Source organism: Gekko japonicus, unplaced genomic scaffold (assembly GCF_001447785.1).
Source record: "Gekko japonicus isolate JY-2015 unplaced genomic scaffold, Gekko_japonicus_V1.1 scaffold3764, whole genome shotgun sequence".
NCBI classification, from domain to species: Eukaryota; Metazoa; Chordata; class Lepidosauria; order Squamata; family Gekkonidae; genus Gekko; species Gekko japonicus.
The window spans coordinates 77,268-103,572 of record NW_015170387.1 but is presented as its reverse complement, the minus strand read 5'-3'; the positions used below and the strand labels follow the sequence as shown (position 1 = coordinate 103,572).

At 46.2% G+C, this 26,305-nt stretch overlaps 1 protein-coding gene across 1 annotated transcript in view; it reads right to left on the bottom strand.

Annotated features, from left to right (window-relative positions):
- Positions 1-589: 589 nt before the first annotated feature.
- The window catches only part of LOC107116362 (neuroblast differentiation-associated protein AHNAK-like), a 78,286-nt gene continuing 52,570 nt past the window's right edge, over positions 590-26,305 (bottom strand). The window contains exons 2-5 of the mRNA XM_015418260.1: positions 23,595-23,688; positions 23,147-23,303; positions 20,211-20,398; positions 590-18,845 (exon numbers count right to left, since the gene is read on the bottom strand). Coding sequence (XP_015273746.1) covers positions 1,839-18,845; positions 20,211-20,398; positions 23,147-23,303 — 17,352 coding nt within the window. The 5' untranslated portion in view covers positions 23,595-23,688 and the 3' untranslated portion in view covers positions 590-1,838. The remainder of the gene's footprint in view (positions 18,846-20,210; positions 20,399-23,146; positions 23,304-23,594; positions 23,689-26,305) is intronic.

The following is a 26,305-nucleotide window of genomic DNA, read 5'->3' as shown; positions in this document are numbered from 1 at the left end:
ATTTCATATCATATTGTACACTACATATTGTACACTGCTTGGAAATAGTGTTTGCATTATATACATTAGGTACACTGTATACTATTTGAGAGCCTTGTTTGGTTATTCTGATCGGTAAAAGGGATTCTTTATTAATATGCTTGGATATGAATCTATAATAATATTTTTAGAAGATCCTGGCATCTTTTTTTCATGGTTCTTTTTGTAGTTTGTATTATTTTTGAACCGTTAATCTTCTTTTTGCTGTCTCTCTAGTATCTGACACAGGCAGACTGCCTTTGAATATTGAGGTTCCATTAAGGTTCTCCCAGTTTATTCCCAGGAATGACTATTGCTTTAAAGATAGACTCAACTGGGGTAGCCGTGTTGGTAAAAAACAACAGAACAAAGTCTCAGTCCAGTGGCACCTTTAAGACCAACAAAGTTTTATTCAAGGTATAAGCTTTTGTGTGTACGCCATGTACAGGAACGCTTATACCCAAAACAAAACTTTGTTGGTCTTAGTGGCGCCACTGGACTCAAACTTTGTTCTATTGCTTTAAAGAACAGAGAGGTCTGGAGACTTGGCAAAGAAAAGCTGCAGGAAGTCAAAGGTTAATAAACAGTTTATTTGCATTTTACAAGATCAGTTTCCTTACATTCTCAATTAATTTGCCTTAAAGTGCTGAGAAAGAGTTTTCCTTTTCTTATTTTGTCTGGCTTGTGTTTTAAATCAAGATACATTTGTTAACGAAAAGATAACAAATACCTTTAAGGGTGAAAGGGACTAGAGTAGCAGATAGAATCTTCGCACCACAACTAAGAGAAAGTCCTGTCTTATAATACAACGAATGTCAAATATATGGAGACAACTAAGAGGACGTCAGAATGTACAAAAGTTAGTTTTCAGTTAATTTATTGTAGCAAAGTATTCTTTAACCCAACAAAACTTAAATTAAATTAAACCATGGGTGTCTTTGCAGATGTACTTTTCTGCCCTTTCCCAGCTAATAAAAACCTTTTGAGACAACACAAATCTTGTGAGGTTGAAATTTGACACATCTCAGTTGCTTCTATATACTTTTACAGTGTTTTTCTTTCAATATATCCATTTTAATGATAGAAATTCCAACCCCCTGCAAATAAAAGCCCCAAAAGATCATTAAATTGAACTATTTCCGTAGTAGACCAACACTGAAGATGTTCACCAAAATGAAAATTATATATATATATATTTGTTTTAAAGCTTGCTAAAGTAAACGTAAAGCTCTCAGCATACGAAGCGCAAAACCCTAATCCTGAACACAAGAGAAAACTTCCAAAATACATCTGAGGAACTGTACATCCATCTCCCTCATGGCACAACTTTACATATCATAAAAGATCCTGGCCCTTCCTCTCTAATGGGTAAGTCATTCAGAATTAGCCTTGGCACAAATTATACAGATTAATTCAATGGAAATGGCTGATTCACCAAGCAGTCCTTGTCTTTCTGCTAACTGATTTGGCACAATTTTCAGCACTTGTGGCCGCAGTGCATTGTGGGAAAGTGGAGTAGTGCATTCTCAGAAATGGATGTGGCTTTCAACTGCCACAACCCCGCTAAGGACTTAACCAAAAGAGCAGCTGTGCCAGTTTCTGTCAGATATCTATCTATATCTATGGAAGATGGAAACATATTGGTGGACACCTCCCTGATCGCAGTAAAACAGTAGTCGTATCTCAGTTAAGGCCTACCATTTCACTGGGCATCACCTATTTTATTGCTGAGTATTTCAAGCTAGTAAAATTTATATACACACACAGAAAGTAAAGAGATATATATACACAGACAATATGTACATGAGATCCCCCTCATTTTATTCTTTCTTCTTTGCCACAGTCAACTCCACTGATGGCATTCGAAACCCTGCTTTCGTCCCACTGTCGTTACTCGAGGAGGAAGATAGCCGAGACTTCTTGGATGCTAGTGAGGCCCCACTACCCTGCATCTTTCCCTCATCATCACTTCCCGTTACCTCATAGGAACCTTTAGATTTTGACCCTATCCCCCCAAAGGTACCAAATTTCAGCTTGGCATGCTTGCCCTCATGCTCCAGTGTGCCGGTTGGCGTTGAATGTGAGGAATGCTCGTCGCTGAAGGATGATGACCGGTGACGTGACTTTTTGGTCTTAAAAAACGAGAACTTCCCTTTTGGAGAGGCAGTTGCTTCACCTGCTTCCAAGTCACCCTCCAAGGAACCCAAACTAGCCTTTAACTCTCCCTCACCCCCTGAAACAGATGCCGAGACCTCTGGGGACCCAACACTGCCTTTGACCTTAGATTTAGAGAAAGCGAACTTTGGCATTTTAATTTTAGATTTCTTAAGCTTAATGTCAGGCTCTTCTAGTTCAACATTCACTGCCCCAGCAGGGAGACTAGCTTGTGGAGCCTGAGGGAAATCAACATCAACTCCAACCTCCCTTCCTGTTAACTCCTGCCCCATTACCACAAATTTTGGTATTTTCATCTTAGGGAACGACACTTTTCCAGACGGGCTTTCCAAATGGCCTTGTGGAACATCCACCCCAACAGAAGGACCCTTGATTTCTACCTGAGGACCTTTCAGATTACCACCTACTTTTGGTCCAGAAAACTGAAAGCCTCCTGCCCCCTGCATATCAAGATCTCCTTTGACTTTAGGCCCTTTCAAATTTATGTCAAAGTCTGGTCCAGAAACTTTGGGAGCTGACACGTTGAGTGAAGGTCCTCTCAAACTGACATCAGGAGCACCAGCATCAAAGTCCATGCCAGATATTTTTACACCCGGTACTTCAATTTTTGGACCTTTCATGTCACCAGCAATATTAACGTCGCCTTTGAAGCTTGGTCCTTTCAGGTTCAAGTCCATGTCTGGGGTGGAAAATGCTGGAGCAGAAATGGTAGGCCCTTTGAAATCAGGTCCTTTGATTTGTGGTCCTGCAATATTCACATCCATGTTAGAACCTTCGCCATGAGAGCTGGAGATGCCAAACTGGGGAAGCTTGAGGGAAGGAAGTTTAATTTCGCCTCCAGAACCTTCCAAGTTAACACTGGGTGCCTCAACAGCCACCTTAGGAGACTTAATGTCACCAGAAATGCCAAGATCGCCTTTGATCTTTGGTCCTTTCAAATTCACATCAAAATCAGGTGCAGAAACGCCTCCTCCAGAGGTCATTTTCACTGACGGTCCTTTCACATCTAGGTCTGGAGCATTCAAGCTGACATCTAGACCTTGGAACTTTGGCATTTTAAGCTTCCCTTCAAAACCACCGACAGCATCTGGCATCCCAATTCCGATCGTTGGGCCTTTAATATCACCGGAAAGACCCAGATCTCCTCCAAATTTTGGTCCTTTCAAGTTTACATCAACTGCAGGAACATTCATATCTCCTTTGATACTTGGGGCTGAAACATCAATGCTTGCTGAGGGCAGTTGTCCTTGAAGATCCACCTCCGGCCCTTCTAATTTCACTCCTGGTTTTCCGATCTTTGGCAAGCCAAACTTGGGGAGCTTCAGTTTCGCTTCTGGGCCTTGCAATTCTCCTTTGGGAAGTTCAAAATCACCTTTTACCTTTGGTCCTTTCAAATTAATGTCCAGAGCAGGAGCTGAGACAGTGGGAGCTGAAATGTCCACCGAAGGTAGGTTCACTGAAGGACCTTTCAGGCTGATGTCAGGAGCACTAACATTTGCATCAATACTTGGCACTTTGATGTCTCCTTCCAATTTGGGGCCAGCCAGATCCACGTTCCCACCGGAGACTTTGAACTTTGGTTTCTTAAGACTGATCTCAGGACCTCCAACATTAACATCGGGGAGACTTGTGCTTGGAACAGTAATGTCGAAACCTGGTGATGTTACAGATGGATCTATTCCTGGTGCCCTGATTTCTCCTTCCACTTTTGGCAAAGAAGCATCAGCCTTAAACACAGGTGATTTTATCTTAAATTCGATTGTCCCAAACATAGGTTTCTTTTCCTTGGGCGACTTGATGTTAATGTCCCCCTTCAGTGAAGCATCTGGGGAAGAGAGACTTCCTTCTAAATCGGGTGCCTTCACACCTGCACTCATCTCCCCACTCACATCCAGGCCGGCCTTCTTGCCTTTAACCTTAGGCCCACTCATATGTATTTTGGGCATCTTGAATTTGCTTTTCTTCCCTTTGCCGGATACATGGATGTCAGGTGACTCAACATTCAGTTCACCTTCTGGAAGAGAGATGTCCACAGTGGGAGATTTTATATCTGCTTTTGGGCTTTTTGCTCCAAACCCGAATTTTGGCATCTTAAATTTGGGGAGTTTAACGTTTCCTTCTGGCCCTTCAATATTTACATCTGGACACTCTAGATCAATTTCAGGACCTTTTGCTTCAATTCCCGGACCTTTAATACCAATCCCTGGACCTTTTACACCACCTTCAATCTTGGGAACATCCACATCTCCTTTCACCTTGGGGCCTTTCAGATTTAAGTCGATCTCTGGCATGGAGATTTTTGGTGTCTTGAAATGCATTTCAGGCATCTTGAGCTTGGGGCCTTTGAGCTGTCCTTCTGGTCCTTCGATGCCCAAGCTGGGACCTTCAAGGTTGACTTTGGGACCTGATACTTCAAATTCTCCTTTAGGCAGATTCACGTCCACGTCAGGTCCTTCTCCTTTGAACCCTGGCATGCCAAATTTCGGGAGCTTCATCTTGGGGAACTTTATCTTTCCATCTGGGCCATGGATATCAACATCAGGCATATCAATGTCCAGTTTAGGCCCTTTAATGTCAACATCTGGACCTTTCAAGTCTCCCTCCAGCTTTGGACCAGAAACACTCAGGTCCCCTTTCATCTGAGGTCCTTTCAGACTGAGATCTACGTCAGGCATGGAGATGTGGGGAGTCTTAATGTGCATTTCAGGCATCTTAAACTTGGGGCCTTTCAGTTTCCCTTCTGGACCCTTGAGGTCCAAATCAGGAGTGTCAATGTCCAGTTTTGGACCTTTAATATTAACATCAGGTCCTTCCAAACGACCTTCAACTTGTGGTACTGACACGTCCACGTCTCCTTTCATTTTGGGGCCTTTCAAATTCAGGTCAAAATCTGGCATGGAGATTTTGGGGGTTTTAAAATGCATATCGGGCATCTTAAATTTTGGACCTTTCAGTTTTCCTTCAGGACATTCCAACTCAACATCAGGTACATCAACATCCAGTTTGGGCCCCTTTATATCAACACTCGGTCCCTTCAAATCACCTTCCATTTTCGGGAGTGAAACATCCAAGTCCATGTTCCCCTTCATTTTGGGGCCTTTCAGGTTGAAGTCTATATCAGGCATGGAGATTTTGGGAGCTTTGATGTTCATTTCAGGCATTTTAAATTTAGGGCCTTTCAGTTTTCCATCTGGTCCCTCAATATCAATGTCAGGAGCATCAATCTGAGGCCCTTTGATGTCAATTTCAGGACCTTTTAAATCTCCTTCTATCTTCGGGACAGAAACGTCCATATCACCTTTAACTTTAGGGCCTTTCAGGTTCAGGTTCATATCTGGCATAGAGATTTTTGGTGTCTTAAAGTGCATGTCTGGCATCTTAAATTTAGGACTTTTCCACTTTCCTTCAGGGCCTTCAATCTCAAAATCGGGAGCATCGATGTCCAGTTTAGGACCCTTGATATCAACATCTGGGCCTTTCAGGTCACCTTCCAATGTTGGCACAGAAATATCAACATCTCCTTTCACTTTAGGGCCTCTGAGATTCAAGTCAATGTCCGGCATGGAGATTTTGGGGGTTTTAAAATGCATATCGGGCATCTTAAACTTCGGCCCTTTCACTTTTCCTTCTGGGCCTTCAATGTCCAATCTTGGTGCATCAATGTCAACTTTTGGAACAGAAACATCAAGGTCTGCTTTGGGAAGGCTTACGTCCACGTCTGGGCCTTCGGTTTTGAAACTAGGCATTCCAAATTTGGGCATTTTGAATTTAGGCATCTTCAGTTTTCCTTCAGGCCCATGGAGGTCCACATCTGGGGCATCAATATCCAACTTAGGACCTTTGATGTCAATGTCTGGTCCCTTCAAATCGCCTTCCAGTTTGGGTGCTGAAACATCTAGATCGCCTTTGAGTTTGGGGCCTTTCAGGTTGAAATCCACATCAGGCATGGAGATTTTAGGTGCTTTAATGTTCATTTCTGGCATCTTAAATTTAGGACCTTTCCATTTTCCTTCTGGGCCTTCTATGTCAACATCGGGCATTTCTACATCCAGCTTCGGTCCCCTGATATCAACGTCAGGGCCTTTCAGATCGCCTTCCAACTTCGGCACGGACACATCCACATCTCCTTTCACTTTGGGGCCTTTCAGATTCAAGTCAAAATCTGGCATGGAGATCTTCGGGGTTTTAAAATGCATATCGGGCATCTTAAACTTTGGCCCTTTCACTTTTCCTTCTGGGCCTTCAATGTCCAAACATGGTGCTTCGATATCGACTTTTGGAACAGAAACATCAAGGTCTGCTTTGGGAAGGCTTATGTCCACATCTGGGCCCTCAGCTTTGAAACTAGGCATTCCAAATTTGGGCATTTTGAATTTAGGCATCTTCAGTTTTCCTTCAGGCCCATGGAGGTCCACATCTGGGGCATCAATATCCAACTTAGGACCCTTGATGTCAATGTCTGGTCCCTTCAAATCGCCTTCCAGTTTTGGTGCTGAAACATCTAGATCGCCTTTGAGTTTGGGGCCTTTCAGGTTGAAATCCACATCAGGCATGGAGATTTTAGGTGCTTTAATGTTCATTTCTGGCATCTTAAATTTAGGACCTTTCCATTTTCCTTCTGGGCCTTCTATGTCAACATCGGGCATTTCTACATCCAGCTTCGGTCCCCTGATATCAACATCAGGGCCTTTCAGATCGCCTTCCAACTTCGGCACGGACACATCCACATCTCCTTTCACTTTGGGGCCTTTCAGATTCAAGTCAAAATCTGGCATGGAGATCTTCGGGGTTTTAAAATGCATATCGGGCATCTTAAACTTCGGCCCTTTCACTTTTCCTTCTGGGCCTTCAATGTCCAAACATGGTGCTTCGATATCGACTTTTGGAACAGAAACATCAAGGTCTGCTTTGGGAAGGCTTACGTCCACATCTGGGCCCTCAGCTCTGAAACTAGGCATTCCAAATTTGGGCATTTTGAATTTAGGCATCTTCAGTTTTCCTTCAGGCCCATGGAGGTCCACATCAGGGGCATCAATATCCAACTTAGGATCCCTGATGTCAATGTCTGGTCCCTTCAAATCGCCTTCCAGTTTGGGTGCTGAAACATCTAGATCGCCTTTGAGTTTGGGGCCTTTCAGGTTGAAATCCACATCAGGCATGGAGATTTTAGGTGCTTTAATGTTCATTTCTGGCATCTTAAATTTAGGACCTTTCCATTTTCCTTCTGGGCCTTCTATGTCAACATCGGGCATCTCTACATCCAGTTTCGGTCCCCTGATATCAACATCAGGGCCTTTCAGATCGCCTTCCAACTTCGGCACGGACACATCCACATCTCCTTTCACTTTGGGGCCTTTCAGATTCAAGTCAAAATCTGGCATGGAGATCTTCGGGGTTTTAAAATGCATATCGGGCATCTTAAACTTGGGTCCCTTCAGCTTTCCATCCGGCCCTTCAATATCAACATCAGGAACATCAACAGTCATTTTGGGGCCCTTGATGTCTACTTCAGGACCTTTCAAGTCTCCTTCCAACTTTGGCGCTGAGACATCAACATCTCCCTTCAGCTTGGGGCCTTTTAGGTTCAAGTCGAAATCTGGCATGGAGATTTTAGGTGCTTTAAAATGCATGTCAGGCATCTTAAACTTGGGACCTTTGAGTTTTCCTTCTGGACCTTCAATGTCAACATCAGGAAGGTCAACATCCAGTTTGGGGCCCTTGATGTCAACATCAAGGCCTTTCAAGTCTCCTTCCAACTTTGGTGCTGAAACATCTACATCTCCCTTCAGCTTGGGTCCCTTCAGATTCAAATCAATGTCTGGCATTGAAATCTTGGGGGCATTGAAATGCATTTCAGGCATTTTAAATTTAGGGCCTCTGATCTTCCCCTCAGGGCCTTCTATATCCAAGTCAGGAGTTTCAATGTCCAACTTGGGACCTGAAACATCAATGTCGGCTTTGGGAAGATTTACGTCCACCTCCGGACCTTCTGCTTTGAAGCCAGACATACCAAATTTGGGCATTCTAAACTTGGGCATTTTGAGTTTGCCCTCTGGTCCATGGAGATCAACATCTGGTGCATCGACATCCAACTTGGGGCCTTTGATGTCAAGGTCGGGAGCTTTCAGATCCCCTTCCAAGCTTGGGACAGAAACATCCAAATCACCTTTTAATTTTGGCCCTTTTAAATTTAGTTCCACATCAGGCATGGAAACTTTAGGTGAAGAAATGTTCAGGGAAGGCATTTTAAATTTAGAACCTTTCGCTTTCCCATGGACATCAACGTCTGGAGCTTGAATATCAACTTTGGGACCTGCTATATCAACATCCGGTTTTTTAAGCTTTACATCAACCTCTGGGGTCTGACCTTTAGAGCTAGAAAAGCTAAACTTGGGAAGCTTGAATCTTGATTTCTTTGGTTTTCCTTCAATTTCAACTTTTGGAGCCTCTAGGTCAATGTCAGGCCCTTTCACTTCGATTTTAGGACCTTTAATATCACCTTCCAGCTCTCCCTTCAATTTTGGACCTTTCAAATTCAAGTCAATATCTGGCATTGAGATTTTTGGAACATTAAAGTGCATTTCAGGTTTCTTAAACTTGGGACCTTTGATCTTTCCTTCGGGTCCTTCAATTTCTAAGTCAGGTGTCTCAATGTCTAGTTTGGGGCCAGATACATCTAATTCTCCCTTTGGAAGACTCACGTCCACTGAAGGACCTTCCCCTTTGAAGCCTGGCATGCTGAATTTAGGCATTTTAAATTTCGGCATCTTCAATTTGCCTTCTGGGCCATGTAAGTCAACATCTGGTGCTTCAATGTCGAGCTTGGGACCTTTAATGTCAATGTCAGGTCCTGTCAGTTCACCTTCAACCTTTGGTAGTGAAACGTCCACATCTCCTTTCAGTTTTGGCCCCTTCAAATTAAAGTCAACATCTGGCATAGAGATTTTCGGGGCCTTGATGTGCATATCTGGCATCTTAAATTTGGGGCCTTTAATTTTGCCCTCTGGACCTTCAATATCCAAATCAGGGCCCTCAATATCCACCTTTGGAGCGGATATGTTGATGTCTCCTTTGGGGAGATTGACATCGACTTCAGGGCCTTCCCCTTTGAAGCCAGGCATTCCAAATTTAGGCATTTTGAATTTTGGCATTTTCAGTCTGCCCTCGGGGCCCTGAAGGTCAACATCTGGTACGTCAATATCCACCTTGGGTCCTTTGATGTCAATGTCAGGTCCTTTTAAGTCTCCTTCCAGCTTGGGAACAGAAACATCCACATCTCCCTTGAGCTTTGGACCTTTTAAATTGAGATCAAAATCTGGCATGGAGATTTTAGGAGCTTTGATGTGCATTTCTGGCATCTTAAATTTGGAGCCTTTAACTCTGCCTTCCGGACCTTCGATGTCCAATTCAGGGCCTTCTATGTCCACCTTTGGAGCAGATATATCAATGTCTCCCTTTGGGAGACTGACATCCACTTCAGGACCTTCCCCTTTGAAGCTGGGCATTCCAAATTTCGGCATTTTAAATTTGGGCATTTTGAGCTTGCCCTCTGGACCATGAAGTTCTAAATCTGGGGCATCAATGTCCAACTTGGGACCTTTGATGTCAATGTCAGGTCCTTCTGCCTTTGGCAGTGAAACGTCCACATCTCCTTTCAACTTGGGTCCTTTCAAATTCAGGTCGATATCTGGCATAGAGATCTTGGGTGCTCTAATATTCATTTCAGGCATCTTGAATTTTGGACCTTTCACTTTTCCCTCTGGACCCTCAATATCCATGCTAGGAACATCTATGTCCAACTTTGGAGCTTTAATATCAACTTCTGGGCCTTTCAGATCACCTTCTAGCTTTGGAACATCCATGTCGCCCTTCAATTTGGGACCTTTCAGATTCAGATCAAAATCTGGCATGGAGATTTTGGGTGTTCTGAAGTGCATTTCAGGCATCTTAAACTTAGGACCTTTCCACTTTCCTTCAGGGCCTTCAATCTCAATGTCAGGAGCATCGATGTCCAGTTTGGGGCCTGTGACATCCACTTCTGGACCTTTCAGATCACCTTCTAGTTTTGGAATTGAAATGTCAACATCTCCCTTCAGTTTAGGACCTTTCAAATTCAAATCAACATCTGGCATTGAGAGTTTGGGAGCTTTGATATCTGGCATCGAAATTTTGGGGGCTTTGATATGCATCTCTGGCATCTTGAATTTTGGGCCTTTAACCTTTCCCTCTGGACCTTCTAAAGTGACATCAGGAGCATCAATGTCTAACTTGGGACCTGTAAGATCAATGTCTGGTCCTTTCAGCTCTCCCTCTAACTTTGGCAAAGAAACATCTGCATCTCCCTTCAGTTTGGGACCCTTCAGGTTCAAGTCAAAATCTGGCATAGACATTTTAGGTGCTTTGATGTGCATTTCAGGCATCTTAAATTTGGGGCTTCTCCACTTCCCTTCAGGGCCTTCAATCTCAACATCAGGAACATCAACATCTAGTTTAGGACCCTTGATATCAACACGAGGGCCTTTCAAGTCACCCTCAAGTTTAGGTACAGAAATATCAGCATCCCCTTTAACTTTAGGGCCTCTCCAATTCAAATCAATATCTGGCATGGAGATTTTAGGAACATTAAAATGCATTTCAGGCATCTTAAACTTGGGACCTTTCAGTTTTCCTTCTGGTCCTTCAATATCAACATCAGGAATATCAACATCAACTTTAGGACCCTTGATATCAACTTCTGGTCCTTTCAGATCCCCTTCCAACTTTGGTACAGAAACATCCACATCCCCCTTCACTTTAGGACCCTTGAAGCCCAGGTCAAAATCTGGCATGGAGATTTTGGGAGTTTTAAAATGCATATCGGGCATCTTAAATTTGGGACCTTTCAGTTTCCCTTCAGGTCCTTCTAGATCAACATCAGGAAGATCAACATCCACCTTGGGCCCTTTGATGTCCACTTCTGGGGCCTTCAGCTCACCTTCCAGCTTTGGTGCGGACACATCCATGTCCCCTTTAACCTTAGGGCCTCTTAAACTAAAATCAACATCTGGCATGGAGATTTTAGGTGCCTTGATGTGCATTTCTGGCATCTTAAATTTAGGACTTTTCCATTGTCCCTCTGGACCTTCAATGTTAATATCAGGCGCATCAATGTCCAATTTTGGCCCTTTGATATCAACATCAGGACCTTTCAAATCACCTTCCAGCTTTGGCGCAGACACATCCACATCTCCCTTCACCTTAGGGCCTTTCAAGTTCAAATCAAAATCTGGCATGGAGATTTTGGGTGCTTTAATGTGCATTTCTGGCATCTTGAATTTAGGACTTGTCCACTTTCCTTCAGGGCCTCCAATCTCAACATCGGGAGCACCTATGTCCAGTTTGGGACCTTTGATATCAACATCTGGGCCTTTAAAGTCACCTTCCAATTTTGGAGCAGAAACATCAAGGTCTCCTTTCAATTTGGGACCTTTCAAATTCAGATCAACATCTGGCATGGACAGTTTGGGGGCTTTAAAATGCATATCGGGCATCTTAAACTTCGGCCCTTTCACTTTTCCTTCTGGGCCTTCAATGTCCAAGCTTGGTGCTTCAATGTCAACTTTGGGAATAGAAACATCAAGGTCTGCTTTGGGAAGGCTTACATCCACATCTGGGCCTTCGGCTCTGAAACTAGGCATTCCAAATTTGGGCATTTTGAATTTAGGCATCTTCAGTTTTCCTTCAGGCCCATGGAGGTCCACATCTGGGGCATCAATATCCAACTTAGGACCCTTGATGTCAATGTCTGGTCCCTTCAAATCACCTTCCAGTTTGGGTGCTGAAACATCTAGATCGCCTTTGAGTCTGGGGCCTTTCAGGTTCAAGTCGACATCAGGCATGGAGATTTTTGGAGCCTTGATATGCATTTCAGGCATCTTAAACTTGGGACCTTTCCATTTCCCTTCAGGACCTTCAATGTCTACTTCAGGGACTCCAGCATCCAGTTTAGGTCCCGTGATGTCAATGCCTGGGCCCTTCAATTCACCTTCAAGCTTTGGACTGGAAACATCATAATCTCCCTTAAATTTAGGGCCTTTCAAATTCAAATCAACATCTGGCATGGAGAGTTTGGGGGCTTTAAAATGCATCTCAGGCATCTTGAATCTGGGACCTTTCAGCTTTCCTTCTGGTCCTTCAAATTCCAGATGTGGTCCTTCAATGTCAACCTTGGGACCAGAAATATCAACATCTGCTTTGGGAAGGCTTACATCCACATCTGGTGCTTCCCCTTTGAAGCCATGAATTCCAAATTTGGGCATTTTTAATTTAGGCATCTTCAGTTTTCCTTCAGGCCCATGTAGCTCAACATCTGGGGCATCAATGTCGAGTTTGGGGGCTTTGATGTCAATTTCAGGACCTTTGAAATCACCTTCCAACTTGGGGGCTGAAATTTCCGCATCTCCCTTGAATTTAGGCCCTTTCAGATTTAAATCAATGTCTGGCATGGAGACTTTGGGAGCCTTGAAGTGCATATCTGGCATCTTAAATCTGGGCCCTTTCAGCTTTCCTTCAGGGCCCTGTAAATCAACATCAGGTGCTTCAATGTCCAGTTTGGGGGCCTTAATGTCAATTTCGGGTCCTTTTAAATTGCCTTCAATATTTGGGACAGTTACATCCATCCCTCCGCTTCTTCCTGGTGCCTTGAGGTTCAAGTCTACATCTGGCATGGAGACTTTAGGTCCTTTGATGTTTAGTTTGGGCATCTTAAACCTAGAACCTTTCAGCTTCCCTTCAGGGCCTTCGATGTCGAATTCAGGAACTTGCACATCTATTTGGGGGGCTGTAATGTCAACTTCCCCTTTCGGCAAACTCAGATCTACATCAGGGCCTTCAAGCTTGGGGCCTGACATGCTAAAATGTGGCATCTTCAGTTTCGGCATCTTCAGCTTCCCCCCGCCTTGCAGATCAGCATCTGGGCCACTGATGTCAACCGTGGGTCCCCTGATGTCGAGAGCAGGGCCCTTCAGTTCTCCTTCCAGCTTTGGCACAGAAACATCGACATCGCCCTTCAGCTTGGGTCCTTTCAAATTCAAGTCAATATCTGGCATGGAAATTTTGGGTGTTTTGAAATGCATTTCGGGCATTTTAAATCTGGGACCTTTTATTTTTCCTTCAGGGCCTCCAACCTCAACATCAGGAGCGTCAATTTCCACCTTTGGTCCTGAAACTTCCAGGCCTCCTTTGGGAAGGCTTACATCAACTTCAGGGCCTTCCCCTTTCCACCCAGGCATGCCAAATTTTGGTAGTTTCATTTTTGGCATCTTCAGCTTGGCCTCTGGACCTTCAAGATCAACATCTGGGAGACCTACATCAACCTTTGGGCCTTTTACATCAATGTTGGGTCCTTTCAGTTCACCCTCAATCTCTGGAACAGTCACATCCATTTCACCCTTCATTTTGGGGGCCTTTAGATTCAGATCTACATCAGGCATAGACAGCTTGGGTGCATGTATATTTAGTTCAGGCATCTTAAACTTGAGACCTTTAGCTTTTCCTTCAGGTCCTTCAATGTCTAATCCAGGAGCTTCAATGTCTAGCTTGGGTGCAGAAATATCAACATCTGCCTTTGGAAGATTTACATCTACTTCTGGGCCTTCTGCCTTGAAGCCTGGCATTCCAAATTTTGGCATTTTGAATTTGGGCATTTTCAGTTTCCCTTCAGGCCCATGAAGATCAACATCTGGGACACTGATATCCATTTTGGGCCCTTTGATGTCTATTTCAGGGCCTTTCATGTCACCTTCCACCTTTGGAACAGAAACATCGACATCTCCTTTGAGCCTGGGGCCTTTTAAATTCAGGTCAATGTCTGGCATAGAGATTTTAGGAGCTTTGATATGCATTTCTGGCATCTTAAATTTCGGACCTTTAATTTTCCCTTCTGGACCTTCGATGTCCAAGTTGGGGCCTTCAATGTCTACTTTGGGACCAGAAACATCAATATTGCCCTTTGGAAGACTGACATCCACAGCAGGAACCTCCCCTTTGAAGCCTGGCATGCCAAATTTGGGCATTTTCAACTTGGGCATTTTCAGCTTCCCTTCAGGACCCTGAAGGTCTATATCTGGCATGTCAACATCTATTTTGGGGCCCTTGATATCCACTCCAGGACCTTTCAGTTCACCTTCTACTTTTGGCATAGAAACATCTAGATCCCCTTTCACTTTTGGCCCTTTCATGTTCAAATCAATATCTGGCATGGAGATCTTAGGAGTTTTAATGTTCATTTCTGGCATCTTGAATTTGGGACCTTTGATTTTTCCTTCAGGCCCTCCAATGTCCAAGCTAGGAGCATCGATATCTACCTTGGGTCCCGAAATTCCAATGTCACCCTTTGGGAGATTGACATCAACATCAGGGACTTCGGCTCTGAAGCCTGGCATGCCAAATTTTGGCATTTTTAGTTTAGGCATCTTGAATTCTGGTCCGTGAAGTTCAACATCTGGTGCACTGACATCCACTTTGGGCCCTTTGATATCGACTGCTGGGCCTTTCAGTTCTCCTTCCACCTTTGGAATGGAAACGTCTCCTTTGACCTTAGGGCCTTTCAAGTTCAGATCGATGTCTGGCACGGATATTTGAGGGGTTTTCACGTGCATTTCTGGCATCTTGATGTGGGGACCTTTCAACTGCCCTCCAGGGCCTTTGATGTCCAAGCTAGGAGCCTCTATCTTTACCCCAGGGTCTGAAACACCAATGTTTCCCTTTGGAAGGGCGACATCGACAGCAGGGGCTTCGCCTTTCAAGCCTGGTACACCAAATTTAGGCAGTTTCATTTTAGGCATTTTTAGTTCTGGCCCGTGAAGTTCGACATCTGGTCTGCCAAGGTCTACGTGGGGGCCCTTGATATCAACACTTGGGCCTTTCAGTTCTCCTTCCACCTTTGGAATGGACACATCGCCCTTAATTTTGGGGCCTTTCAAGTTCAGGTCGATATCTGGGATGGATATCTGAGGGGTCTTGACATGCATTTCTGGCCTTTTGATGTGAGGGCCTTTCAGTTCTCCTCCAGGGCCCTTGAGGCCAATGCCAGGTGCATCTAGGTCCAGGTGGGGGCCTTTGATATCAACCTGGGGGCCCCTGAAGTCACCCTTTACCTTCGGCACAGAGACATCCACACCACCTGTTAGTTTCGACCCTTTCAAATTCAAGTCCACATTTGGTACTGAGATCTCTGACGCCTGGATATTTAGTTCAGGCATCTTGACATGAGGACTTTTAATTTTGCCTTCAGGACCCTCAAGGCTCACGTTGGGTCCCGAAATTCCAATGTCACCCTTTGGGAGATTGACATCAACATCAGGGACTTCGGCTCTGAAGCCTGGCATGCCAAATTTTGGCATTTTTAGTTTAGGCATCTTGAATTCTGGTCCGTGAAGTTCAACATCTGGTGCACTGACATCCACTTTGGGCCCTTTGATATCGACTGCTGGGCCTTTCAGTTCTCCTTCCACCTTTGGAATGGAAACGTCTCCTTTGCCCTTAGGGCCTTTCAAGTTCAGATCGATGTCTGGCACGGATATTTGAGGGGTTTTCACGTGCATTTCTGGCATCTTGATGTGGGGACCTTTCAACTGCCCTCCAGGGCCTTTGATGTCCAAGCTAGGAGCCTCTATCTTTACCCCAGGGTCTGAAACACCAATGTTTCCCTTTGGAAGGGCGACATCGACAGCAGGGGCTTCGCCTTTCAAGCCTGGTACACCAAATTTAGGCAGTTTCATTTTAGGCATTTTTAGTTCTGGCCCGTGAAGTTCGACATCTGGTCTGCCAAGGTCTACGTGGGGGCCCTTGATATCAACACTTGGGCCTTTCAGTTCTCCTTCCACCTTTGGAATGGACACATCGCCCTTAATTTTGGGGCCTTTCAAGTTCAGGTCGATATCTGGGATGGATATCTGAGGGGTCTTGACATGCATTTCTGGCCTTTTGATGTGAGGGCCTTTCAGTTCTCCTCCAGGGCCCTTGAGGCCAATGCCAGGTGCATCTAGGTCCAGGTGGGGGCCTTTGATATCAACCTGGGGGCCCCTGAAGTCACCCTTTACCTTCGGCACAGAGACATCCACACCACCTGTTAGTTTCGACCCTTTCAAATTCAAGTCCACATTTGGTACTGAGATCTCTGACGCCTGGATATTTAGTTCAGGCATCTTGACATGAGGACTTTTAATTTTGCCTTCAGGACCCTCAAGGCTCACGTTGGGTCCCGAAATTCCAATGTCACCCTTTGGGAGATTGACATCAACATCAGGGACTTCGGCTCTGAAGCCTGGCATGCCAAATTTTGGCATTTTTAGTTTAGGCATCTTGAATTCTGGTCCGTGAAGTTGAACATCTGGTGCACTGACATCCACTTTGGGCCCTTTGATATCGACTGCTGGGCCTTTCAGTTCTCCTTCCACCTTTGGAATGGAAACGTCGCCTTTGACCTTGGGGCCTTTCAAGTTCAGATCGATGTCTGGCACGGATATTTGAGGGGTTTTCACGTGCATTTCTGGCATCTTGATGTGGGGACCTTTCAACTGCCCTCCAGGGCCTTTGATGTCCAAGCTAGGAGCCTCTATCTTTACCCCAGGGTCTGAAACACCAATGTTTCCCTTTGGAAGGGCGACATCGACAGCAGGGGCTTCGCCTTTCAAGCCTGGTACACCAAATTTAGGCAGTTTCATTTTAGGCATTTTTAGTTCTGGCCCGTGAAGTTCGACATCTGGTCTGCCAAGGTCTACGTGGGGGCCCTTGATATCAACACTTGGGCCTTTCAGTTCTCCTTCCACCTTTGGAATGGACACATCGCCCTTAATTTTGGGGCCTTTCAAGTTCAGGTCGATATCTGGGATGGATATCTGAGGGGTCTTGACATGCATTTCTGGCCTTTTGATGTGAGGGCCTTTCAGTTCTCCTCCAGGGCCCTTGAGGCCAATGCCAGGTGCATCTAGGTCCAGGTGGGGGCCTTTGATATCAACCTGGGGGCCCCTGAAGTCACCTTTTACCTTCGGCACAGAGACATCCACACCACCTGTTAGTTTCGACCCTTTCAAATTTAAGTCCACATCTGGCACGGTTATTTTTACTGGTGATGTTTTCAAGGACGGCATAGAGACTTTTGGACCTTTTACGCTACCCTCAAGGTTAACATCTGGAACTTCAACATCTAGCTTGGGGCCCTTAATGTCCACACCAGGCCCTTTCAGGCCACCTTCCAATTTTGGCCCTGAAATATCCATGGCTCCTTTCATTTTTGCACCCTTAAGGTTCAGGTCAACATCCGCCATAGAGATTCTGGGTATCTGACCACCTATTTCAGGCTTGCCGAAGTTGGGTCCTTTCACGTGTGCATCAATACTCACATCTGGAGACTGAATATCCACTTTGGGTCCTGAGATATCAATTCCCCCTTTAGGAACAGTCACATCCACAGCGGGGCCTGATGCAGAAAATTTAGGAAGTTTCATGTGCGGTATTTTAATGTTTCCTCCGCCCACTTCAACTCCTGTGTCTGGAGCCCTGAGATCCACCTTGGGCCCTCTGATATCAACCTTGGGGCCTGTCAAAGTTGGAGAAGAAACTTTCACTCCACCCTTGAACTCAGGTCCTTTTAGACCCATATCCACCTGTGGCTGTTTGATTCCAGGGCCTCCCACCGTACACGTGGGCCCTCTAAGAGAACCTTCTGGGCCTTTGAGAGTCACCGATGGAGCTGTCACATCAAGCTGAGGCACCTCCAAGTCAGAAGTTGGAGATGACACACCAAATTTTGGCATTTTCATTGCAGGAAATGTTATTTTGTCTTTGCCCGCAACACTGAGATCAGGAGCTTTAATATTGCCTTCTATGCTTGACGTAGGGAACTTCACTGATGGACCTTTGAGTCCACCTTGAATTTGGGGCCCAAAAACATTGACTGAGGGACCCTTGAGGTGTGGTGATGACAAATCAGCTTGTAAATGTCCCATATCACCTTGCACTTGGGGGCCTGAGATACCAAACTGTGGTAGTTTACCTCCTGAAACCCCTGCTTTCAGGTCTATGGCAGAACCGGCAGTTTTCCCATTTATTTCAGGCGCTGTGATACGAAAACCAGCTTCTGGGCCTTCTGAAGGTTGCAAGTCTGTTTGGGTTCTCAGATCTACCCCAATGACATGAGGCCCAGAGATGCGAATATCAGTTGTCCCCACTGTGGGTTTATCCATGCGGATCTCAGGAACTCCGATGTCCAACTTCCCGGAGCGTGATTCAGTTGTTTGTCCAGTATACGTAATGTTGGAAGGTCTTCCTGTCACCCCGGCATGGAAATCTGTCACTTGGGTGGTTCTCATCGACAGATCCCCATGTGGGATTTTGATTACAGTTTTCCCAGGCTCTGTTTCAATCTCTGCTTTGGAAATGTGGGTGAGTTCATGTTTTGGAATCTTGATCTTGAACTCCGGGCTGGTGATGTCAATGTCTTTGGCACCTTCACGTCCTGTTACGTCGACAGTATAGGCGGTAACTCTCTTGGTAACTGTGATGGTTCTGCTTTGGGTTCCCGTGTGCTCAACTTCCATACCATCTTCCGATTTCAGGCGTGGCTTGATTTTTGTCGTGTAAATCCGTTTGTACTCTTCATCGTCCCCGCTCTGGAAAAGAGAGGAACGATTTGTTAAAACGAAACTTCCCATAAACACGAAAGGCTTGTTATCTATGTCTCTTGCGGTACTTCTGCATCTAGAGCCAAATCCAGATGGTGGTGGAAAGTCCCATCAAGTTGCAGCTGACTTATGGCTAGACGGTAGCGTTTTCAAGGCAACAGACCGTTAGAGGTGGTTTACAGTTGCCTGACTCTGCACAGCAATCTGAGACTTCCTTGGTAGTTACGCCTTCAAATACTAACCAGGGCCAACTCTGCTTACCTTCCAAGGTCTGATGAGATCAGGCTAGCCCGGGCTATCTCTATACACAGAGGTCGATTCGGGGGGGAACGCGGGGGAAAGCAGTTCCCCCGGGTGAGGTGCAGGGGGGCAGGGCACATGAGGAAGCCCCGCCCCCTGCTTCCGGCTGCCCCGCTTCCGGCCCTCATTCAGCCAGGAGGAGGCAGGAGAAGAGGGAGGGTAAGTTGCTTCCTCCCCGCCTCTCCCCACCCCTGCCTGCCTGCGGCCAGGGAGGGCCTTGGCGGGGCTTCCTCGCACTCCCGCCGGCCTCGCAGGTCCACCGCCGGGCCCCTGATGTCAGGGGGTGTGGCATATGCTAATGAGTTATGCTAATGAGTTCCCCTAGCTCTTTTTCTACAAAATGACCCCTGTATACATCTGTCTAGCTAAAAATACGTTCTAGTTCGTGGCCAAAAAAAAAAAGGATGTTCTTCTTAAGAACATTTGAGGCTACCTTGGAGTCAAACCACTGGTCCATCTAACCCAGTACTATCTGCTCCAATTAGAAGAAGAGGAGGAGGAGCAGGAAGAAGAGGAGGAGGAGAAAGAAGAGGAGGAAAAGAGGAGGAAGAAGAAGTGAAAGAGGAGGAGGAGGAGATTGGATTTATACCCCGCCCTTCACTACCCAAAGGAGTCTCAGAGTGGCTTACAAACTCCTTTCCTTTCCCCACCCCACCCCACAACAGACACCCTGTGAGGTAGGTGGGGCTGAGAGAGCTCTTTCCAGAACTGCTGTTTCAAGAACAGCTCTGACAGAACTATGGCTTGCCTAAGGTCATCCAGCAGCTGCAAGTGGAGGAGTGGGGAATAAAACCTGGTTCTCCTAGATTAGAGCCCGCGCACTTAACCCCTACACCAAATTAGCAGCAGTTCCCCAGTATCCCTCCTAAGTACCATAATGACCACCAATTGAAAATTTAAAAACAGCTGTATGTTCTCACTTGCTCGGATGCCTGGAATATCCAGAACGCCAAAGATCAGAGGAACGATCCAGGTCCAAGTGCCTCTAAGGTTCTTTAGTATCCACCCCTGGTCCTTCCTCTGTCAACATCCTCTAAACCACCATGTACTCACCAGAACAACCTCTGGACTCCTGGGAGCAAATACGTCATGCGTCCAAGACTGTCCCGGCAATGGTGATCGGTCTCCTTTCCTCTGCAGCCGAAGGCCCACGGTGTGGTGGCCCACGTTCTTCAGGATCTCTGTGACTTCCCCGGACTGCATGTTGTCAAAGTAGATTGTGGCACTCACTATCTGATCCCCTAGGGGGAGGAAGAAATGTACAGAAACACACAAAGAAAAGATGGTCAGGTGCTCCAAACCAGACACAAGAAGATCCCAATTAGAACACACCAAAAGTCCAACTAATTCAACATCCTGTTTCTAAGAGTGACCAGCCAGCTACCTTCCGGAAGCCCCCCACAAGCAGGGCAGGGAGGGAAAATTTCTTGCTTACTTGCTCCACGGTCACTGGTATTCAGATACACAATCTCTGGACATGGAAGGACTACTTAGTTATGATTGCTAGTAAACACTGTTAGCCCGCTCCCCTCTTTAAAGCCATCAACATCACTGCAGGATCCCCAAGTTTTTGTATTACTGGAGAAAACCAATCTATCTCCTTACTTCCCATTTTGGTGAGTGCAGCTTCTCGTATGGAACAGGGAAGAAGAAGAGAAGAAGAGAAGATATTGGATTTATACCCCGCCCTTCACTACCCAAAGGTGTCTCAGAGCGGCTTACAAACTCCTTTCCCTTCCCCTCCCCACAACAGACACCCTGTGAGGTAGGAAGTGATACAGCCACACCTACCAAAATGGATCTGTCCTTCAGGAAGTGTCTAAACCCTTTGTAAAGCCATCTAAACGAATGGGGCTGCGGAGAAGTAGAGTGGCACCATGAAGACCTACAGAATTTTATTCCTCCATCAGCTTTAGCGGACCACATCCTGCTTCTAACACCCCATCCTTTGGCAGCAGATTTGATAAATTAATCAGGCACAACTGAGGCCCAAACCTGGTGTGAAGGAAATTCAATTTATTCACAATTTTTGTCCTGCCCTTTCTTCCGGAGCTAAAGCAAAGTAGATCTTCCCTCTTCCGTTTTATCATAAGTGGTTAAGTGTGTGGACTCTAATCTGAGACAACCGGGTTTGATTCCCCACTCCTTCACATGCAGCTGCTGGATGACCTTGGGCAAGCCATATTTCTGGCACAGCTGTCCTTGAAAAAGAGCAGTTTGTGTCAGAGTTCTCTCAGCCCCACCTACCTCACAGGGTGTCTGTTGTGGGGAGGGGAAAGGAAAAAGAGTTTATAAGCTGCTCTGAGACTCCGAGTGAAGGGCGGGGTATAAATCCAATCTCCTTCTGCTGCTGAAGTGCTCCATCTAGTCCAGCATCCTATTTCTCACGACGGCCAAGCAGTGGCTCTGGAGGGCCATCAAACAAGGCACGGAGGCTGAAGCCATACCCTGATGTTCCCTTCATGCACTGGGTTCCAGAGGTTCCCTTTACTAAATGGACCTATCCTCCATGAATCTTTCTAACCCCCTCACAACAACCCTGCGAGGTAAGTCAGGCTGAAAGAACAACCAGTTCCCATGTGAGCTTCATAGCTGTGCAGGGTTTTGAATCCGGGCCTCCACAGTCTGGCCCTTTACCGTCCCACATAAATCCTCCTAATCCTTTCTCAAGCGTGCGGCAGAATTTTGTTGTTGCTGCTTTTCGGCCATCAAGTCACAGCTGATTTATGGTAACCCCTGGAGGGGTTTTCAAGGCAAGAGGCGATCAGAGGTAGTTTGCCATTGCCTGCCTCTGCATCATGACCCTGGTATTTCTTGGTGGCCTCCCACCCAAGCAGGCCGACCCTGCTTAGCTTCCGAGATCTGGCAAGACTGGGCTAGCCAGATCAAGGTAGAATTTCCACCTTTTAATAAAAGCAGAACATGTAGGTGAAGAAGAGAAGAAGAGATTGGATTTATACCCCACCCTTCACTACCCAAGGGAGCCTCAGAGCGGCTTTCAAACGCTTTTCCTTTCCCCTCCCCACCCCACAACAGACACCCTGTGAGGTTGGTGGGGCTGAGAGAGCTCTTGACAGAAACGGCTCTTTTTCAAGAACAGCTCTTATCAGAACTACGGCTTGCCCAAGGTCATCCAGCCAGGTGCAAGTGGAGGAATGGGGAATCAAACCCGGTTCTCCCAGATTAGAGTCCGTGCACTTAACCACTACACCAAACTGGCCAAACCCTGGTGGATCCTTCCCCTTATTTCCATTGGCTCAGATATTCTCTACATTTTTCTTCCAGCCACCTTCAACACCAGAAGCAAGGCTAGCTGCGGTGGGGGGAAGTGACAATTCACAGGAGCGCAATAAGGGTAAAGGGGACAGATTTCAGTTCTCCTCGCTCTCATGTTCTGCTTTGGATCAAAAACCAGTCCCCCTACCCACTCCCTGCTTCATGGCACCCCTCACATCATTACAAAAGCCAGTCTTCAAGGAGCAGGTGTCAAACTCATTATCCATTTTATTGCTTGCTTGCCATAGAAGTTGGGAGGGGGAATCAGGAGAGTGTGAATTCTAAATGCTTTCGCTTTGGAATGTTTTGAAGTAGATTGTAGATTAGCATGCCTGGGAACATCCACCGGCCTTGAGTCTCAGCTTACACTGTCTGACTTTTGTCTACGTGTTGGGGGGATGTCACCAAGGTGAGAATACAGAGCCTTTGTTTTGGGTGGGTGGAATACCTGGGGGTGATTAGCTTGTAACCTTTTAGGGTCCCTGTTTGAACCTTGTATATCTATTGCTTTATCGCCTCCATCTTCAGTTCTAACACAGCCAACGTACAGGCTGGATCCTATCAATGTCTCAATAAACTTTTCGTTCTTCTGAATGCCTGTTGTTGGGAACCGATTTCTCCAAGAGTCTGTCAGCGGGCTTTCTGGGTCAAAGTCTATGCCTTAGATTCAGCAACCTTCTCTCTACCCCCATCCTGCCTTCTCCTCCACTGACCTTCCTTCACGACTCCCCCTTTGGCAGCCGGTGAATCCTCCGTCACCCGTTTCACAAACACACCCTCGTCTGTCTGCTCGATGTTGAGGCCACGAGAGCCGCTTCCTTGCCAATCGGGGAGCAAAATCTCCCGGGTGTCTTCTTCCTCCTTCTCCATCTTAAAAAAAAAAAAATCAGACAAACTGAAATACGGGGGTAATTTACTGTTTTGAGTGGTTTACACTAGAAAAAGGGAACGCATTTTGCACAGAGGCAACACAACTTCTGCACACAGAAATGCCGGATTCGGCAACCTGAATTCTGCAAAATTGAGAAGATTTGTATATTTGGGCTTCTTGGAGAAAAACCGGGACAAACATCTAATAAGTGAATAAGCAGGAGGGAGGTGCTTTCATTTCCAAATGAGAAGGAAAACAAAAACCAGTGGAGCCAACGTCTAGTCACCCACCTTTCTGGGACTTTGGTCCAGGCAGGAACCGCCCCAGGAATTCCCTTCTTGTCACTTGCCAATCCTTTGGTACTGTCGGTTCCAACTTCCCAGCCTAGAAGAGAAAAGAAAAGAAAAGTCTTTCACTGGTTGGTAAATGTAAACAGGTTTCTGTGGCATCCAACAGTGCCCCAAGTTTGTGTTTTCAGCGATCATGCAACTGCAAGGGGGAAAACCCATCTGTATTCTTTTGGCTGCAGAATTCAGAATTTTGAGAGTGTAAGTTTTCCCATTCTTTTCTTTTTTTAAATTAAAGTTTCCAGCTCTCACAGATGCAAAAAGTAGGCGTGTTCAAGCATGCTGGCGACATGGGCTAAAATTTCCATGTCCAGTGCAGAGCTAAGAAAACTTGCAGAGAGAGAGAAAATCAGATACATTTGAAAAAGGAGACGGATTAGGAAGGCACCCCGTTGTTTTCTCAGCATTCTGCCAGATATCCTGTTTTGCATGGCTTGAGAGCTCCAGCGTCCCTACACTAAATACCAGCTGGCTCCATAAAAGACGATGCTCTGTCTGCCATCCTGTACTAGGAAAGGTTCCAAGTGTGCTGGTATTCCTCCAGAGGGAAACCCGGGGATATCCGTGCAACTGCGGTGGATACAACATCAGAACTGCCTTTCCGGATCAGATCGAGGGTCCATCTAGCCCAGTGTCTTGCTCTCAGCAGTAAATTAGCCAGAGACCTCTGGGAAGGCCACCAGCTCTCCCGCCAGATACCATATGTAGACAGACGTTGTCCTTGCTCTCTAAAAGATATAGAATCCACTGCACACACCGTACTTCATTGCCCCCTCTATGGGGACATCCGATCTCATTTTATTACTCCATTTCTAGAGGGTAAGAGCTGGCACTCTGATGACTCAATGGTTCACTTTCTTCTGTTTTAATTCTAATTGCGAAATAATGGAAGCTGTTGCAAAATTTTTATATTATGCAATCAGAAGACGAGGCTTGAATAGGCAAATGTAAGTGACGCATCTTAGTATTTTCCTGTATTTCCATGACGTTTTGTGCTTTCATGCCAATAAAGGTTTTGTGTGTGTGCGTGCTTTCCCCATCATTTGTCTCCCGCATATAATAAAAGTAAACCACTGAACCTGAAGGCTTTATTTACCTGGTCATCTTAATATTGTCTCAGCCTTTAAAGACATCATTTCAGCTAGTCAACAGTGCCTTCTGCGTGAAGGACTTTCTTTTGTCCATCCTGACCCTGCCGCCAATTTGTTTCATGCGCTGCTTTAGAATTACGATGGAGGACCAAGCATTTCCCATCTCGCCTCTCCTCACCGTTCCTAACTTGATGACATCTCAGTTGTGAACACACAAAGCTGCTTTATCCTTGGTCCATCCAGGTCACTTTTGTCCAGGGCTATTTTTGGGCAGGAACGCACAGGAACGGAGTTCCGGCTGGCTCCTGAGTTGGCCACGCCCAGCAGGAACTCATTAGCATAATAGGCCACACCCAACAGCAGAAACTCATTTGGATTGGCTACATTAGGGGTGTGTGGCCTAACATGCAAAGAAGTTCCTGCTACAAAAAAAGCCCAGGGTTTTGTCAACAAAGTAAACAGAATAAGAAGCAAAATGTGGGTGTGGCTGGATGACCACACTTCTGGTAACATGAGGGTGTGGCCTAATATGCCAATAAGCTGTGCTATCAGGGGTGTGGCCTAATATCCTAATGAGTTCCTGCTGTTGGGTGTGGCCTGTTATGCTAATGAGTTCCTGCTGGCCTTTTTCTACAAAAAAGCCCTGCTTTTGTCTACTCAGACCGGCCAGGCTCTCGGGCAGAGGTCTGTCACAGCATCTACTACCTGATCTTTCGGGGACTGAATCTGGGGCCTGCTGCGTGCCAAGCAGTTGCTCTAACACTGAGCCAGGGCACCTCTCCTCTCCCAAAGTCATCTTTTTTTCCTGAACTACAAAGCCCCAGATGTTGGTCTCTTTCCTTTGTAGAGAGAGTCTTCTGACCCAGGGTTACCATCTCTGGGTTGGAAGGTTCCCAGAGACTTGGGGGCGGAACATGGGAAGTGTGGCATTTGGGGGGGGGAGCTCATCCAGGACGCGACGCCATAGAGTCCATCATCCAAAACCGCCATTTTCTCCAGGGGAACTGGAGATCCGTTGCAACCCCAGGAGAAAAACCCAATTTTGACCCCCCCTCGACCTGTACTCTTTCCAGTTCTACAATAACCTTTCTTAGGACGGGGCAACCCAAACATCAGCAACACTACAGCTACCGAGTCCTTTAAGCAAACTCACACCCAAATTGTGTTGGAATGGGATCAAGCCAGACCTGTTCCCTTGCTCCGGCCGACACACTCTCTAACGTCTGCGCTGGCCGAACACAGCGCATGCCAGCTGGCCGCTCCCAGAGCATGAGCATGCAAAGTATGGTACACACGCCAGGGGGAATGCGAAGAGCACACTTTCCCTCTCTCTGCCCTCTAAAGCGAGGGACCACCAGGGGACAAACTCCTTCGGCAATGCAAGGAAACAGCATACGATGCCAAACTAGCTGTAGGGCTTACGTTTCCACCCACCCACATCGACTGTTGCTAAGCCCTAGAATACGTGAAACAGCAGAGAGGATGTTTCCTCTGAGCATGTGCAGAATGCCGTTTCCCCTCACCAGTCCAGAACCACTGCTGTCCTGGGGTTTCCCTCATTTC